Genomic DNA, 15,591 nt, shown 5'->3' on the forward strand with positions numbered 1-15,591 from the left:
AGATATTAGCATTACAAGTATCAACAATTGTTCCATAGTTATTATTGTCTCCCTCAAATTGATCGGAATAAATGCAGCACGAAAATCCACAAATCTGATAAATCCAAGCAATTCCCGAAACATATATGTAATGGAAAACCTGTGCAACCAAAATAACTACCCAGTTTGACTCGCAAACTAGGGCTAAGACAATATATCTAGAATACTAAAAGCAGGTATCACACCATGCTCTGATACCAATAAATTGGTATAAGATAAATCTCGAAAATCCAACACACGGAAATCAAACAAGTATCGCCAAACTTTGGCGCTCTGATACCATATAAATTGGTATCAGGTTATCCCAAATATCTAAAATACGAAAACAAAGATCGTAAAACTTAAGCTCTGATACCACTAAATTGTCATGCCGAGTCTCTCAAGAAATTTTTAATTGACACATATGAAACTTTCTACAATCAATATACACCTCACGGCTGGAATAATAACAACAATAGACAAACAATCACACAAACAAGAAATAAAATACAATACACAGACATTCCACGCAGTTTAATAAGAAATGCTAAAAAGACTCAAAATCCACCCTACTCAACTACACTCATAAAGCTCAAAACCGATATCCTACTCCACTACACTCGTAAAACTCAAATCCGACGATAAAACCAACTTACCTCTTCTGCCATCTAGGTAGGCATGTAGTAAAAGAAAATCCAAATAAAAGTCATCCACAAGTAAAACAATCCATACAAGATCCAAAGTATCCAAAATATAACAAGTTCAAAACATAGTCTAGTAAAGAAGAAAACCAAAAGATCAATAAGTCCTGGGTGATGCAGGGGGACTAACAACTGGGCTCTCACGACGACATCAGCTAAAGAAATAATATGCCGAAGGGGTGAGGTCCAACCTCGGTAACAAAAGCACGACCATAGTGAGTAACATCTAGCACTAATCATGCGTGCGATCTCACGACAAAATAAGGTAAATACCAAATAAATGAAACCGAAATAACGTGCTAACCGGGACTGGTACAAGGGTGGCTGGTCAGAGGTAAAGTGCGGCGTGTCGACACATGAGCGGCGTGGCCAGCCTTAAGCAAAATGCGCTTAACACAATCACAAAAACAAATGCATCAATAATATTGTGTGATAGAATGGTCATAATTTTGACGCGGTAAACCATCTCACACCAATGGTGGTGCCAGAATAGATGAGGTTGTGTTGTGGAGTACTCGTCACTTACTCACGATGATGGCAGAAGTGGACCGGGGATGCGTGGGATACGCACTCTACCCCAGTATACGTAAATAAGGCCGTGCTCTCATCTCCCGGTACCGATGGCGGGGAGGGATATGGGTATTCCGTTGCAATCCACACACATGAAGCGGAACCAGCAAACTGCCGGCTGGCGCAAGCGATGTGCTGCAGCTGCCGATCACGTTACCCATGCGATGTGCTCGACAATAATGGAGCAATCTATCACACAGCATGTAATCATGCGAATGATGCATGACACTAAGCATGATAATACACTGAACCAATCTATATACATATATGATGTGCACCATAGTCAATAAATCATATCAAGGGTACACAGATCAGATAAGGTATCCCACCTAGGTCCTGAACATGGTGAAGCATGGTTATATCACTACCCCTAATCATGTATAATCAGGTAAGCAATAACATGAGATGCAAAACAAGCAATCAACCAAGCATGTAACAGGTAGCGGGTAGTGACTAACCGAAACAAAATAATAAACATAATTATTGCTGTTTGTTAAATTCACTACAATGCATATCAAAGACATAAAGTCAAAAGTACCCGCCTCCAATAGAAAAGGACCGTATCCAAAACAGATCCCCCGTCAAGACACCGTCTCGAATCAATGTCCTGTAATAAATCGTACAGTTTAGCTAAGTTTAATTATAACTAAAATAGCTAAACCAAACTATTTTTCTTCAGGAACCCTAATTAAATTGAACTCAAAATCAATTAGGATTAGCTCCATTAACCCTAACCATTCTACTATTCGATTTCATTAAAACCTACACATAAATCCAAGTTAACAATTATTGCTGACTCGACTAGGAATCCAATTATCAAAATATATCTAAGTCCTACACCTCACCTCAATTCAAGAACTCGGTCGAAGAAGGTGCTGCTGGACTAAAGGGCAACTTCTGGAAACTGTGGCCGGAGTCACTGCTGTCACAGTTTTGTTGTCGTCACTACTAAGAACCACTGCTAGGCATCCTTCACAGTTAGACCATTCCCATAATGATATCAAAATGCAAACCCTGCAGATGTGCACCAAGTAGCAGACTGTCGTGGGTTTACCTCTCTGGCGGGAATGACACGGTGGCGTCGACGCGCCCGAGGAGGGTGGAGGCGGTTACGAGCGTGTTGGCGGCGGCGGCGTCGACCGGTGGTGGCGGGCGGCTGGGGCAGAAGGGCGACGACTGGCTAAGTAGGGGCTTTAACACAAGAAATAGCTCGAGGAAGACTTCCGAAGTGACGATGTGACTAACTTAGACACCTTGAGAAGAAGCGTCGGCGGAAGAATATGCGACCCCGGAAGCGACGGCGTGATGGCGGCGAAATAAGCGGCGAGGAGGAAAACACCCGACGATGTTTGTCGGTGAAGAAAGCGCGAGGAGAGGGGTTTAACTCGGGAGGAAAAAGTGATCTGGCGGGAGAAATGGCGATGGGGTAGAAGGAATGAAGAGGAGAAACCTTGACGTTGAGGCGTCGCGACGGGGCGGCCGCGGGTTCGGAAAACAGAAGAAAGAAAATAGAGGAAAAGAAATAAGAAAAAGGAAAAAAAAGAATTTATAAAATAAACAATTCCTCGCTTAAATGGGTAGCCTAAACAGGCTTTCCCGGAGCCCCGTTTTTATCCTCGTGAATTCGTCCATACGGTCTCCGAAAAATTCCCAAAAATTTCTAAAAATTCCAAAAAATTCCCTTATTAATAATCGCATATTTTCGGTATTTTACATTCTCCCCCACTAATAAAAATTTGCTCCCTAAATTTTTGGTATCTATCATCAGCAAGTACTAACAACAAATAGAAAGTATGAATGCTGAACGGTATATTAAATCACATACCTCAAGTGAAAAGATGGGGATATCGAGCTCGGATAGTATCCTCGAGCTCCCAAGTAGCCTCCTCATCCGAATGATGCTACCATCCGACTTTAACCAGCCGGATAGTCTTGTTCATGAACGTCCCTTCCGCCAAATCCGTACGAACCTCCTTATAGGTGACGAGGCCGAACCGACATGATCCGCCACATGTCGGGTGCGATCTCCGTATAGATACGTGGAATACATCGTGGGCGCCCAGGGGCGGTAGTGGTAGTGTTAGCTACCGCTCCGATCCTCTCCAAGATCTCGAAAGGGCCAATGTACCGCGGAGCTAGCTTACCTCTGAGGCCAAATCTCTTCACCCCTTTCGTGGGTGAAACTCGTAGGAAAACATGGTCGCCAATAGGAAAAAGGGTTTGGCTCGAGGAGGAAGAAGAAGAAGTGATCTGCGGCGGGAGAGAAGTAGCGTCGGGTAGAAGGAATGAAGAGGAGGAGAACCGCCGAGCGGTTAGGGCATGGGTCGCGACGGGGGAGAAGGCTCGGCGCGTAAGGTTTCGGCAAAGAAGAAAATAGAAGAAAGAAAATAAAGGAAAATAAATAAGAAAAAGGAAAAAAAAAAGGAATTTATAAAATAAACAATTCCTCGCTTAAATGGGTAGCCTAAACAGGCTTTCCTAGAGCCCCGTTTTTATCCCCGTGAACTCATCCATACGGTCTCCGAAAAATTCCCGAAAATTTTCCAAAAATTCTAGAAAATTCCCTTATTAATAATCGCCTATTTTCGATATTTTACACCTACACACTTAGACAAAAGGGTCAAACACAACATGACCTAACTTAACCTGGTTGATCACATCAAAACTACCACAGGGTTCAAACAATCTCCCCTTTTTGATGTGCATCAACCCAGGTTCAAGTTAGGTTAAAAACAATGCAATAAAAGTATTGTAAAGAAATTGCAATAATAACATTTTAGGAACATTAAGTATAATGTTGCAAAATTTAAAATTTTACAAAATTCAAAATTTTAAAATCTCCTCCTAAAATCTCCAACTTGTACTTATTCCTCCCCCTTTGATTACATCAAAAAATAACATAAGAAGTTAGAATATTTGAAATTAATTTTGAGGGGTACTTAATAAAATAGTAAACAGAATGGTTAATAATTTTTATAAAGTCATACTTTGTATTTTAAAAAAAGTTAATGAAAAAATATTTTGTAAAAAAGGATCTAACTTTGTTAACAGATTATAACAGTAAATCATTTTAACAGTTAGTTAATTAAATATTTATTTCAATAATAGGCTTCTAGGCTGTGGGGAGGTACTAGGCATTCTTGGATATTGGAGCAATAACTACTTTCTTAGACAAAGTATTTTAAAGAAATTAATATTTAATTTTCTTTCTTGCATTCAACCCTTTTTAAAATGAATTTTACTCTAAGTATATTTTTGAAACCCAATATAAGTTTCTACCTACTGGTTAATTAAAAATTGGGGGGGGGGGGCATAATTTTTAGGAATATTTCTAATTTACCCCTGGTGATGTCTAATATACCAATTTAATCTACAATACATTTTAGATTTTAGTTTCTAACAATTATTCAAATTCAAGCATGCATGGTCATTCTTCAAACTTTTGACTTGAGTTTTCAATTTATCATTTTCTAATTTCAAATTATTATGCATTTCTAAGGGACATGAATTTGCTAAGTTTGATTTTAACTTAGCATTTTCTTTTTCTAATTTGCACAAATTTTTAGATAACACTTTGATAAAATTAAAATACTGCTCTGGAGATAGTGCGCGTACCTCACTTATCTCGTGACCTGATGCTCCCCCTTCGTCGTAGCTTTCCTCTAAGGATCCTCCCCCTTTGTTGATGCTCATTTCTGAGCTGATTTCATCTTCTTGATGACTTACCATTAGGGATAGTCTGGAGAAGGTCTTGATCTCGGACTCAGAGGATGATGATTCGTCCCATGTGGCCTTCAAGTTCTTGTACTTTGTTCTGTTGCCCTTGTCTTTCTCATTGTCCCTGTTCTTTAATTTTGGATAGTCATCCTTGATGTGCCCTTCTTCGTTGCAGTTGTAACATCAGATATTCCTTTTGTTCTAATAATACTTTCTTGATTGTGATTTAAATTTATTAGTTTTAATAAATTTATTAAACTTTCTTACTAGTAGCGTCGCTTCATCTTCGTCGATCGATGCTTCGGAGTTAGGATCTTCCATCTTGCCTTTCAAGGCAAGATAATTGTTCAACTTTTCGATTTTTTTAGAATTTGCACATCGAGTTTCATGAAGTTCAAATTCTCTATTGTACTTACCTCAAAGTCCTTAGAGATGTAGTATGCGCCTACTAAAGATGACCACTCTGAGTTCTCGGGAAGGCGTTGAGCGCGTACCGAATTGAATCTTGATTTGTTACCGTTTCTCCAAGATTGTTGAGCTGAGTGATGAGCTCTTTGATCCGTGATTGGAGTTGCACTACCTTTTTTCCATTGTTCATTCATAGGTTTGTCAGCTGAGTTAGGAGGATATCTTGCCTTGCCAATTTTGCTTTAGAAGTGCCTTCATGGAGTTCTAGGAACTTCTCCCGCCGAGTCGTAGCCGCCGCTCGATGCCTGACTTTGGGTGGAAGGACGGCAGTATGTTCTGCTTTACCATTCGCCATCGGCTTCTTGCTCCTTCTCTCTCATTCAATCGATATTCTTCTTTGTCTTCGGAACTGCATACCATTTTTATGATTAATACAAATTTCAAAATCCATTTAAAGAATACCTATCTTGCTGCTTTCTCCATTACAGTTCTCTAATTTGGCGGTGAATGCTTGCACCGCCATCATCTCGCTGTTTTAGTATACGGTTAACTCTTCTAAGGCGCCCTGCTTTAATACCACTTGATAGTGTAGACCGTCACCTGGCTTAGAGGGAGTTAAGTATGGATAGTCCCGAGAATGTTAATAACCTTCTCGTGACGATCAAGCTAATCAGAGCAATAAAGTTAAGTAGTAAATAAAAGCGTAAAAGAACGGAGGGCACCGATTTTGACTTGGTTACAACCGGGAGGTTGTTAATCCAAGGAAGTTATCGACTAATACTCCCTTCCATGGAGTAGGGCTGAGTAGCTCTTATAACGTAGGTACGGCCAAACTTAAACTACAACAAGCGAGCGTAGCGTATAGCGTGTTGAAATGGAATGCTGTGATGTTCTTGGACTACCGGTATATTTATAGTCTCGTCTCCTAAAGGGGTTAAAACCACACCGAAGGATAAAATTTTATCTAACGCCGCTGCCTGTAAATCAGCGATCTTGTCAATGTCGGCGGCTTCCGGCGCTGGCCTTTAAACCGTGAGCCCGGTTAGCAGTGTTGACTTTTGTCGAGGGACCTCTTCTGCGGCTTCCTCGCCGTCCAGTCAGCTACTTGGTGATCTACGTCTGCCAGGGCACACCTTGTCTTCCTTCTAGGCTCCTAGCACAGCCTTCTCACTATCGCTTGTCCGCGTACTGTAACTCTTCAGCATGTAGTTAGCCCTCCGACTAGCACTACTTTCATTAGCTTAGTCCCGGTAATCCGTGGCGAGTGGAGTGACGTTCGTCCACACGTCCTGTCCATGTCTTGGCCTGTTTTCACCGGTTACATGTGCATACCGTCGACACATAGAGACGCAGAACAAGCGACAGACTTCTCAACTTACGCGGGTTGATCACATTAAAACAATATCGAGGTTCCAAGAGAACTTAGGTACGCAGGAGGGTGAATAATCAAAGAAAATAATACCTTTCCTCTTTCAACTCAAATTAAAAAGCAGCAACAAGCGATAATAATAAATTAACACTAAATGATTTAGACACACTATTTACTTAGTTACAACCTAGGTGGTTGTCTAATCTAGGCAAGTATAAAGACCAAAGATCTCATCATTCGTAGGCAAGGCGCCTCTTCAGGCGCCTCTTACATGACGATGCTCAGAGTTAGGCTAAAGAACGTAGGAGTTGATAAAAAGTTGTTGTCTGTTACTAGCTCTAGGGCCTTTTATAGCTCTAAAATCTTATCCGTGGTGGAAGACGCCCTCCGAGTAGCGGGCCAGGCCAAGAGGATAAAGCTTTATCCCTTGCAATGGTAATATTCTCGCGCTTCCATAGGGCACAAAGGCACCTTCATTTTGTTCATCCCAAGTACTTGCCCATCGCTGCTTCAATACCAACCGCTGCGGAGAATTCAGCACACGCCCAGTTGAGGATGTTCGATGCCATGGCCTTTATGTTCCAGACCTATTTTCCCAGGCCTCACCACTGCACTATTTTCCGCTTGACCTCACGGACCTAGCCAGCAGCTCGGCTCGCGACCATCGCTTGACGGTGCACCAAGCACTCACCGCTCACACCTTTGTTCCATGTGTCACCGTCAAGATACAGCGTTGGCTGGCTCTTTCTTCTCTCCCTTTCGATTTCGCGTCGTTCCTAGCCCTGATCACTTAGAAACCATTTAAACAAATGACCTAATTGCTAAGCACAGTCTGATCACATCAAAATCCAAGTTCGGTGAATTCAATATACATACAATAATTACTAAGCTTCATACATCTCAATTGAGGTTGTTTCATTAGGTCCGATCTCACTCTTTACTTGCTGCTTATACCGCACTCACCGTGTGTTCGTATTGTGTTGCCTCGCTCATCATGAACTCCTATAAACTAGCACAAGAGTGCCGCCACAAAAAGCGATTCATCTCATCGCATTTAAACGTGAAGTGGTATTTAATTAACTCAGAATTGTTGTACCTAACCTCTTCCTGATTAAAATTTTTTAGTGAATTATCTAAAGGTCACAGGACTCTGGTCTTGGGTGAGGTGAATTAAAGTCGCCGCCGCCCTCAACTCGGTAAAACTATAGGAGCGTCTTAAGTTCTTGTTTCTCTCTTTTGTACTTTGTTTCTCTTTTCAAAAGATTTAAAAAGGATTTTTAAAACGATTATTTATATTTGCGACTCGCCAACCGTGACTCCGGCAACCTGCATTACTTCGGAGTAGTAAAGGCTTGGATCGATCATCCAACTTCTTAACTAAGGACTATTTCTCAAATACATTGATATAGCGATCAGATCAATCAAACCTGAGGCTTGATTAGGATCATGAAATCATTATCCTACTAGGTTTTCTGACAATACATTTTGTAGCCTCCAAGCATCACATGGCAAACCTCGTGCTAGGTGATCAATCTTGTCCTATATTTGACACTAATGAAAACAAATTCTCACAACACATGAGAGACTAAAGCTTGGACAACCTAGAGGAACGCGATGGAAGTGCTAGGTCACTCAAAATCGAATATTCCGAATGGATCGAATCCGGCTCAGAGGCGTTAATGGACAAATCAGCATCCGAGCCTAGTTGACGAAATTGCCATTGCCCATTAGGACTTGAAATATTCATAAGGCGAATATTGTGTATCTGTCCATCTGATCGGACAAGAAACTCGAGTAATATAATCCTAGGTTAGAACATGGTCATCATAGGAGGTATGAGGAAATGAGTATGTTTGTCAAACTATGCTTCGGCGCGTGTTCTGCCTTAAATCACACGAGCGTCGTATAGTTTGTGGGAAAACCACATGTTTAAGGCCGGCCAGAGATCATCCGTTTCGCCTTGGCTCTGACCATCATAGGTATCAGTCCAAGAAAACGCGATAATACTGGTTGGCAAGTCATACGACGCACACCGCCAGTTCACCGACGCAGCCGGAGTCGTGGCGACAACATTATTGGTTCATCGCATGACACTGTGTCTTCGTACCTCCAAATCAAGATGTATGTAACTGAGGGCCGATACTCCGGGTGGTACGGGGCTGACTTACGTCATGAGCAGCATCAGTGGAGTCCAAGCCGCGAAAAATGTCCTCTATTCCTGATCCGAATCATGTCCCCTTCGATAATTCGTGATCCCATAATATTCCGGGAGAATGTAGTCAGGAAGACTGTGTTGTCCAACATAAGAGTTAGGGTTGCGGGGAGTGAGTTAGCGGCCTAGACATCGCGTGAAGTGAACAGTAATTGCCCACAGGCGAATTATCGCAGTCGATGTCGGCTATAATAATAGTAAGGGCAAATATAGGTCTCCTGCATGTATCATATCTAGAAGAGAGACTTAGTGCGCTACTATTACGCATATTCTTTTTCTAAAAGTTTCAAAAGGAGAAGTGCTCATTGCTCTTGCAACTTAAGCAAGCATATAATGATTTTTAACGAAGCTTCTAAAGGATGATTTACCTTGAGGAGATTCTATACTCCTTGCGCTGTGCGTTTCATGCCACGTGAGAAAAGCGTATACGTATCGGCGCCAATAGCTATCCTAACGGCTTATTCCAGAATGATCCAATGATCGACCATTCTTCATTCGACCTATCATTTTACTTTTGATCCCTTGTAGGTAATGTACCTTCTGGGTGGGATTGTAGTGCGCCGTAGTATTAATCTTTGTTGTTGGAGCGAATGTGTATATTGAGATTTCACATCATTCCGGAACACATCATGCTCCATCGAGGTTTGTAATGATCCGTGATTCTAAATCAATTCATATGACCGACCATCTCACTTCTACTACTACCTCATCGATAACTTTAGTCGTCCATCGCCTACTTTTATCTATTTTTTAGAAGGCCATCTTTATCATCATGTCAAACTACTAATATAATTTTAATTGATTGATTTATTATAATAACATAAGAGATCAATTTTTTATAAAAACAATTCTCTTCTATTTCCACATAACCTGAGTAAGAAGTATGAGGAACCATAATAATTAACTTCTATTATAAGAACAAATGGAGATTTTTTTTAGTAGGATTAGCCATAACAAAACTATAAAAAATTATGAATGAATGGAATAATTTGATCTAAAGAAATGAGATGAACTAAATTAAGAAAATAATAAAAATCAATGAATAGCTTTTAATAAATTAAAATTTTGACTGTCCTATTCTAAAATTTAATTTGAAATTTTAATCTTAAAATATAAATTTTATTTTTATGGATGCATTTCGGATCTTCTTAGTCATTTCAACCACTGATAATAAATATAAATTTTATTTTTATGGATTTAAAATCTTTTACAAAGTGAGACGTCTTTTTAAAGGAAGCAAATTTCAGAAAAGCAGGTCTTAAAGGAATTAGATGATCGATGATTTATTTCTTCAAATATATATATATATATATATATTCTTTAATTAGATGATCGATGATTTATTTCTTCAAATATATATATATATATATATATATATATATATATATATATATATATATATATATATATATAAATTAAAAAAACTAGAATTATTTGTTTAAATTCATTTTTAACATGTTCAGAAAGTATAATTATGCGATAGGTTTCACTCTAAATAGAAGAGATATATATAATTCCCCGAGAATTCCAAAAACCCTAGTACCAAATATGAGACGTCACCTAATCCATCACTCCCATCTTCTCGTCAGCCGCCTCCGCCCTCCGCCTCCCCGGACAACCTTCACCTCCTCGGCACAAGTCCCTTCCCTCAATGCCTTCCTCCGCCCTTTCTCCTCTTCATCCGACTCCGAGGTCGCTACTCCTCCCGTGCCAGCTGCCTCCGTGGCTGAAGCCCTCAAGGGCGATCCCCTGGTCGAGGACGTCAGCAACAAAGGTGGAATTTTTTGGTCCTATTCCCATCAACTTCTTTCAATTTATTGCTAAAGGTAGGAACTTTTCTTTCTCTTTGGTGTCTGATTAGAGCTGAAGCGCCGGCTCGAGTTATACTATAAGGACGATAGCGAGGAGGCTCTGCAGTCGGTTATGGAGGCAATCTTGAAGCGGCGGCTGTCAAGGAAGCATGAGGAAACTGATGACGAGCTAATTGAAGAGCTACGGATGACCCCGCTCACGGATGTGAAGGATCAGGAGTTTGAATCTGATTTCGAAGAGATGCACACCACGGATGAGGAAATCGACAATCTTTACAATGCCAGGGAGCATGTGGAGAAAAAGCTGATGAAAAATAAGCACTTCAATGTGAATGACCAGAAGTGGGATGACTTTGTCCGGGATGCCACTGAGAAGGGATTCCTGAAGGACACCAAAGAGTGCGAGGATATCCTGGAAGATATGGTTGACTACCGCAAGCTCCTTCCAGGTTAGAATAGTAGCATCACTTGATAAACATTTTGAGAAGGTTTCCTTTTTGCTTATATGGCGATCTTTTATGCAGTAATGGGTAGGGATACACTAACAATTTTCTATGAAAGCTAGCAGTGCATGATAATGACTGCATCTATTTTTTTTACGTCTATGCAAATTTTAGGTTCAGTTGCTAAAATGCATTTTTAGTTTTCATTATGTTGCAAGACTATAGTGTATTATTTCTTATGAATTTGAATGTGTTTGCGAACTAATTGCATTCGAAATAATGGTTTTCAATTATATGATTTGTATGACTAACTTGAGGCATGAAATTATATTAGAGAATCTGCTGTTTTGTTGGTTGTGGACCCTTGTTGAAGATAGGGTGTTTTATATCCTCCACTTGTGTTCTTAAGTTTGTGATTTGTTATGAAACAGATGCTTGATTTTAAATATTTTGTGCTTGCTAAAAATCTCGTCTAGTCCTTGTTACATTCCAAAATTATTATTTTAAAAGTTGATCCATGTAGCATTCCAGTGCCATTGCATATTTAATTCTTTATTACATTGTATTATCACATCCGTTTTTATTACAACGTTAAATCAACTTATACTATACAAGCTGCAGCTGGATATCTTAATTGACTTAAGATGACTAAGCTAGGGTTTGATTTGAACTTGATAATCATAGGAAGACTAAATGAAGAATATGAATAGTCATAGTTAAGTTATGTTAAAGCCAATGAATTTCAATTGACAAAAATTGAGAAGAGAAGACATCTCTTAGCTACAAAAAATGTAACACAAAAGTTCCAAATTGGTAACATATGCATGATTACTTCTGTATTATAAAAGATTCTTATCCTTATATATAAGATAAGTCACTATAAGAGTAACTTCAAATATCTAACCACAGGCAACAGAATAGCATGAAGAATCCATCATATAATTGAGCCAGGGAAAGACATGAAACAAATTGATTAAAAAAAGAAGTGACAATGAGTTTATTTGCCCTATATGTGCAAATAAAATTCAGATAGATCTTTTCTCTTAGTAGAGCATGAATCTAAAAGAATTGAAAGGGCATATGAATGCCAAGTGCTCACCTGTGCTATCTCGATAATGACAATGATGGTTGGCAGCCCCCCAAAAAAACCACAATGATAAGTCTTTTGCATGTGGATCATGCAATGATAATCTTGATAGGATCATTGTAGCTGGATCTAAGTAGCTAGACGGGGGTGAATAGCGATTTGACTTAGATAAAAGTATTTTTTTCTCGTGTATTTTCACAAGGCTAAATTAACAAGTTAAATATAAATACAATAGTAAATGCTAACGCAGGAGCGATGTACGTGGTTTAAAATTCTTGGTTCCTACTCTATGGTCTAATTATCTAATTGGTGGATCAAGCTCAAAATTTTGTCTTTGGAGGTGGAGAAACCTTGTATAGTAGTAATATCTTCTTTACAAACATTTAAAAGAACTGTAAAAAGAAAAGAATACCAAATCCTGTAAAAAATGGTCTTCTAGTAGTCCTTGCATTTATTGTGGTTTGGTTGTTCAGTAACAAAATGTGGTAGACATTTGTGTAAGGATATCGAGAATAAGCCTCGATTGATGCTTATATAGACAAGCCTCCGCAATTGTCCAACAACCACTTTTTAAATTACTCCAATGACTAGAATCAGTCAATTAAAATTTAAATTGAGGAGCCCTAATCAATTGAAATTGTCACTAGTCAACTCAAATCTAGTCAAGTCTATTTGACCCCTTTTTCAGTCGACTCAAGCTCAACAGAGTGCATTCTGTTCCAAATAGATTTGATTAGGCAATCAACTGAAGTCAACAGTTGATCCAAAGGTTCATAAGCCCTCGCAAAGCTCTGAGATTGAGCTTGGTCACTAAGTCTACGATGACTCTACAAGGTCATACAAGTATGTTCCCAAATAATGAACTGAGACTCCCACAGCTCATTGTCTTTGCCTTTCTTAAAAAAGCCTTCGCCTCTAGGACTTCATCCACATGCAACCTGTCAAGTCCACACAAACTCAAGCCTATATGCCTAACTTGAACCCTTTTGCCATTCATCAAAACATTTAAAACATCTTAGTCCAATCTGACCACCTTGAGGTTGATCGCACCAACAAATCTTTATTGTTTTTTTACTTCCTATTTTCTAAGATTAATAATGGCATAAGAGAATGTTGACATACAATTTCCATGTGCTTCTTTCATCCCCTATTTATACAGAGTTCAAGTTTGCATTATACTTGTACTAATTGTTTTTTTTTTTTGGTATTAACATCATTTTTGTTTACTTATCGTCATATGTTTTTTCCGTGCCATATTTTTAGTTGAAGTGAATCTTAACTTACAATTTTCATGTGCTTCTTTCATCCCCTCTTTACACAGAGTTCAATTTTTCATTATACTTGTACTAACTGTTTTTTTTTTTGGTATTAAAATTATTTTTGTTTACTTATTTTCATATGTTTTTCTCATCCCATATATTTAGATGAGGTAAAACAAAAGGTTGAGGCAAAGTTCAATGAGTTGGGTGAAATGTGTGAAAGAGGAGAATCACCAACTGATGAATACAGTCTGTTTGAGGATAAGATAGTTGCGGAATGTATGGAGAAAATGGAAGAAGAACCCCCTGAAGAAGATAAGAAAGTAAAATCAGATGACCCACCTGGTGAAGGACCTATTTTAAGATGGCAGTCTCGTGTTGTATTCGGTCCTGGTGGTGATGCATGGCATCCAAAAAATAGAAAAGTGAAACTTTCAGTGACTGTTAAAGAGCTGGGGCTTTCACGGTATGCTTTTCGCAGATTGTGTGAAGTAGTTGGAAAAAGGTATCATTCGGGTAAAGACGAGCTAACAATTACCAGTGAAAGGTATGTTAATTTGCTCATTTCACACTAATTGAATTTCAATTTAAACAGGTATGCCCTTCTATGTTTTAACTAATGGTCTGCCCTTTGATTTCTATTGCCAGTGCTTGTGAAAACAATGTTAACAAACCCATTGCTTTATGTTAACCTATTCTTTTACCATCAGTTATTCACTTGTGTGTTGGTCAAACGTACTACTACTGTAAAGATGAAGTAACATTACCAGTGAAAGGTATATTCATGCGTTCATTTGCAATGATACAATGTCGTCTGAAACAGTTAGGTCGCTCTTTGGAGTCAACTATTGAGTCTGCCCTTGGTTTTGCATAATGATTGTGAAAACAATGTTATCTAGGCTCTCTCACTGCATGCTTGTTCTTGATAACTCTTTCTGAATAGTCCTTAAATAATCCCCTGTAGAGTATAAATCATATCTACACTAATATAATCTAAATTCGCCGAATTCAATTTTAGACAAATTAACAAACAAGAAATATAATCTATATGGATTGCTTGGATAGGTTATTATGCTATATATATTGTGTAGGTTTCATACTGCATAGGTTCATACGGAAAATATATTATAAGAATTATAGATCACTTAAATTGATTAGTTTGAGATATTATTTGGCATATATAAACTTCTCAAATTTAGTTAATGTTAAGTTTTGCATCCCCATCATATGTGCGTCATGGGTGTCTCAATCAGGTGCATTCACATACATACGCATAATATTTTGGTTGAAGTTTAAATGAACCAAAATACTAAGCTAAATCGCCTTGCTACTATTAGGTTTGAACACCGAGAAGAGAACAGGAAAGATTGCCTTAGGACACTGCTCGCGTTGATAGAAGATGCAGAGGCAGCGGATGAGTTGGTAGAAAAGGCTCGCCATGCTTACGCCAAGGATAGACTGAAAGCCAATCCTCACTTTATGCAGAGGTTGAAAGCCAAGACTGCAAAATTACAATTAGCTGCACCTGCATAAAATGGATGATGTTCTCATATATATCCTTATCTTTCACCTGAAATTTGGTTCTTTCTGCTCTATTCTAAACTGTTCAGCAGTTCAAATTCTCAGATACTCATGTTTCCCTTGAAAGAGAAATTTTGTCTCGTTAAATAAATTATGGTATGTTTCTACATGTTTACTTTGGTTGGTGCAAGCAACGAAGAACACGGGTAGACTTTAGGCCCGATCAATCAGTTGGTTTATGGATTCCGGTTAATTTTAATTTATCATATTTTATATAAAATCAGTTAACTAATCAGTATTTTTATCGGTTCTACCTGTTGTTAATTGGTTTCAATTGAGAATTCAGTAACAGAATAGGGACAGGATAAATGGATTTAGTGGAGTGGATTATTAGATTTTTTTTTTTCTACAAACTAATTAACTAAAAAAATTTTCAAAGAAATTGCTGAAAAGTACAAATTTCTAATTTATCAAA

At 38.7% G+C, this 15,591-nt stretch overlaps 1 protein-coding gene across 1 annotated transcript; it reads left to right on the forward strand.

Moving 5' to 3' along the window:
- The first annotated feature begins 10,499 nt into the window (after nucleotides 1–10,499).
- LOC122032201 lies at nucleotides 10,500–15,285 on the forward strand. The gene is made up of 4 exons (XM_042591462.1): nucleotides 10,500–10,769; nucleotides 10,857–11,255; nucleotides 13,761–14,142; nucleotides 14,933–15,285. The coding sequence occupies exons 1-4, from the start codon at nucleotides 10,544–10,546 to the stop codon at nucleotides 15,126–15,128; spliced, it is 1,203 nt and encodes a 400-aa protein (XP_042447396.1). The 5' UTR covers nucleotides 10,500–10,543; the 3' UTR covers nucleotides 15,129–15,285.
- Nucleotides 15,286–15,591: the final 306 nt, after the last annotated feature.

The sequence above is a fragment of the Zingiber officinale genome, chromosome 11A (assembly GCF_018446385.1).
Source record: "Zingiber officinale cultivar Zhangliang chromosome 11A, Zo_v1.1, whole genome shotgun sequence".
NCBI classification, from domain to species: domain Eukaryota; kingdom Viridiplantae; phylum Streptophyta; class Magnoliopsida; order Zingiberales; family Zingiberaceae; genus Zingiber; species Zingiber officinale.

Bases quoted from the DNA above. Each gene is read 5' to 3' on its own strand.
- LOC122032201 (XM_042591462.1), top strand. From the start codon at position 10,544: ATGAGACGTCACCTAATCCATCACTCCCATCTTCTCGTCAGCCGCCTC. The intron at 10,770-10,856 runs GTGGAATTTTTT...GTGTCTGATTAG, and splicing joins CGAGGACGTCAGCAACAAAG to AGCTGAAGCGCCGGCTCGAG. The intron at 14,143-14,932 runs GTATGTTAATTT...TGCTACTATTAG, and splicing joins CTAACAATTACCAGTGAAAG to GTTTGAACACCGAGAAGAGA.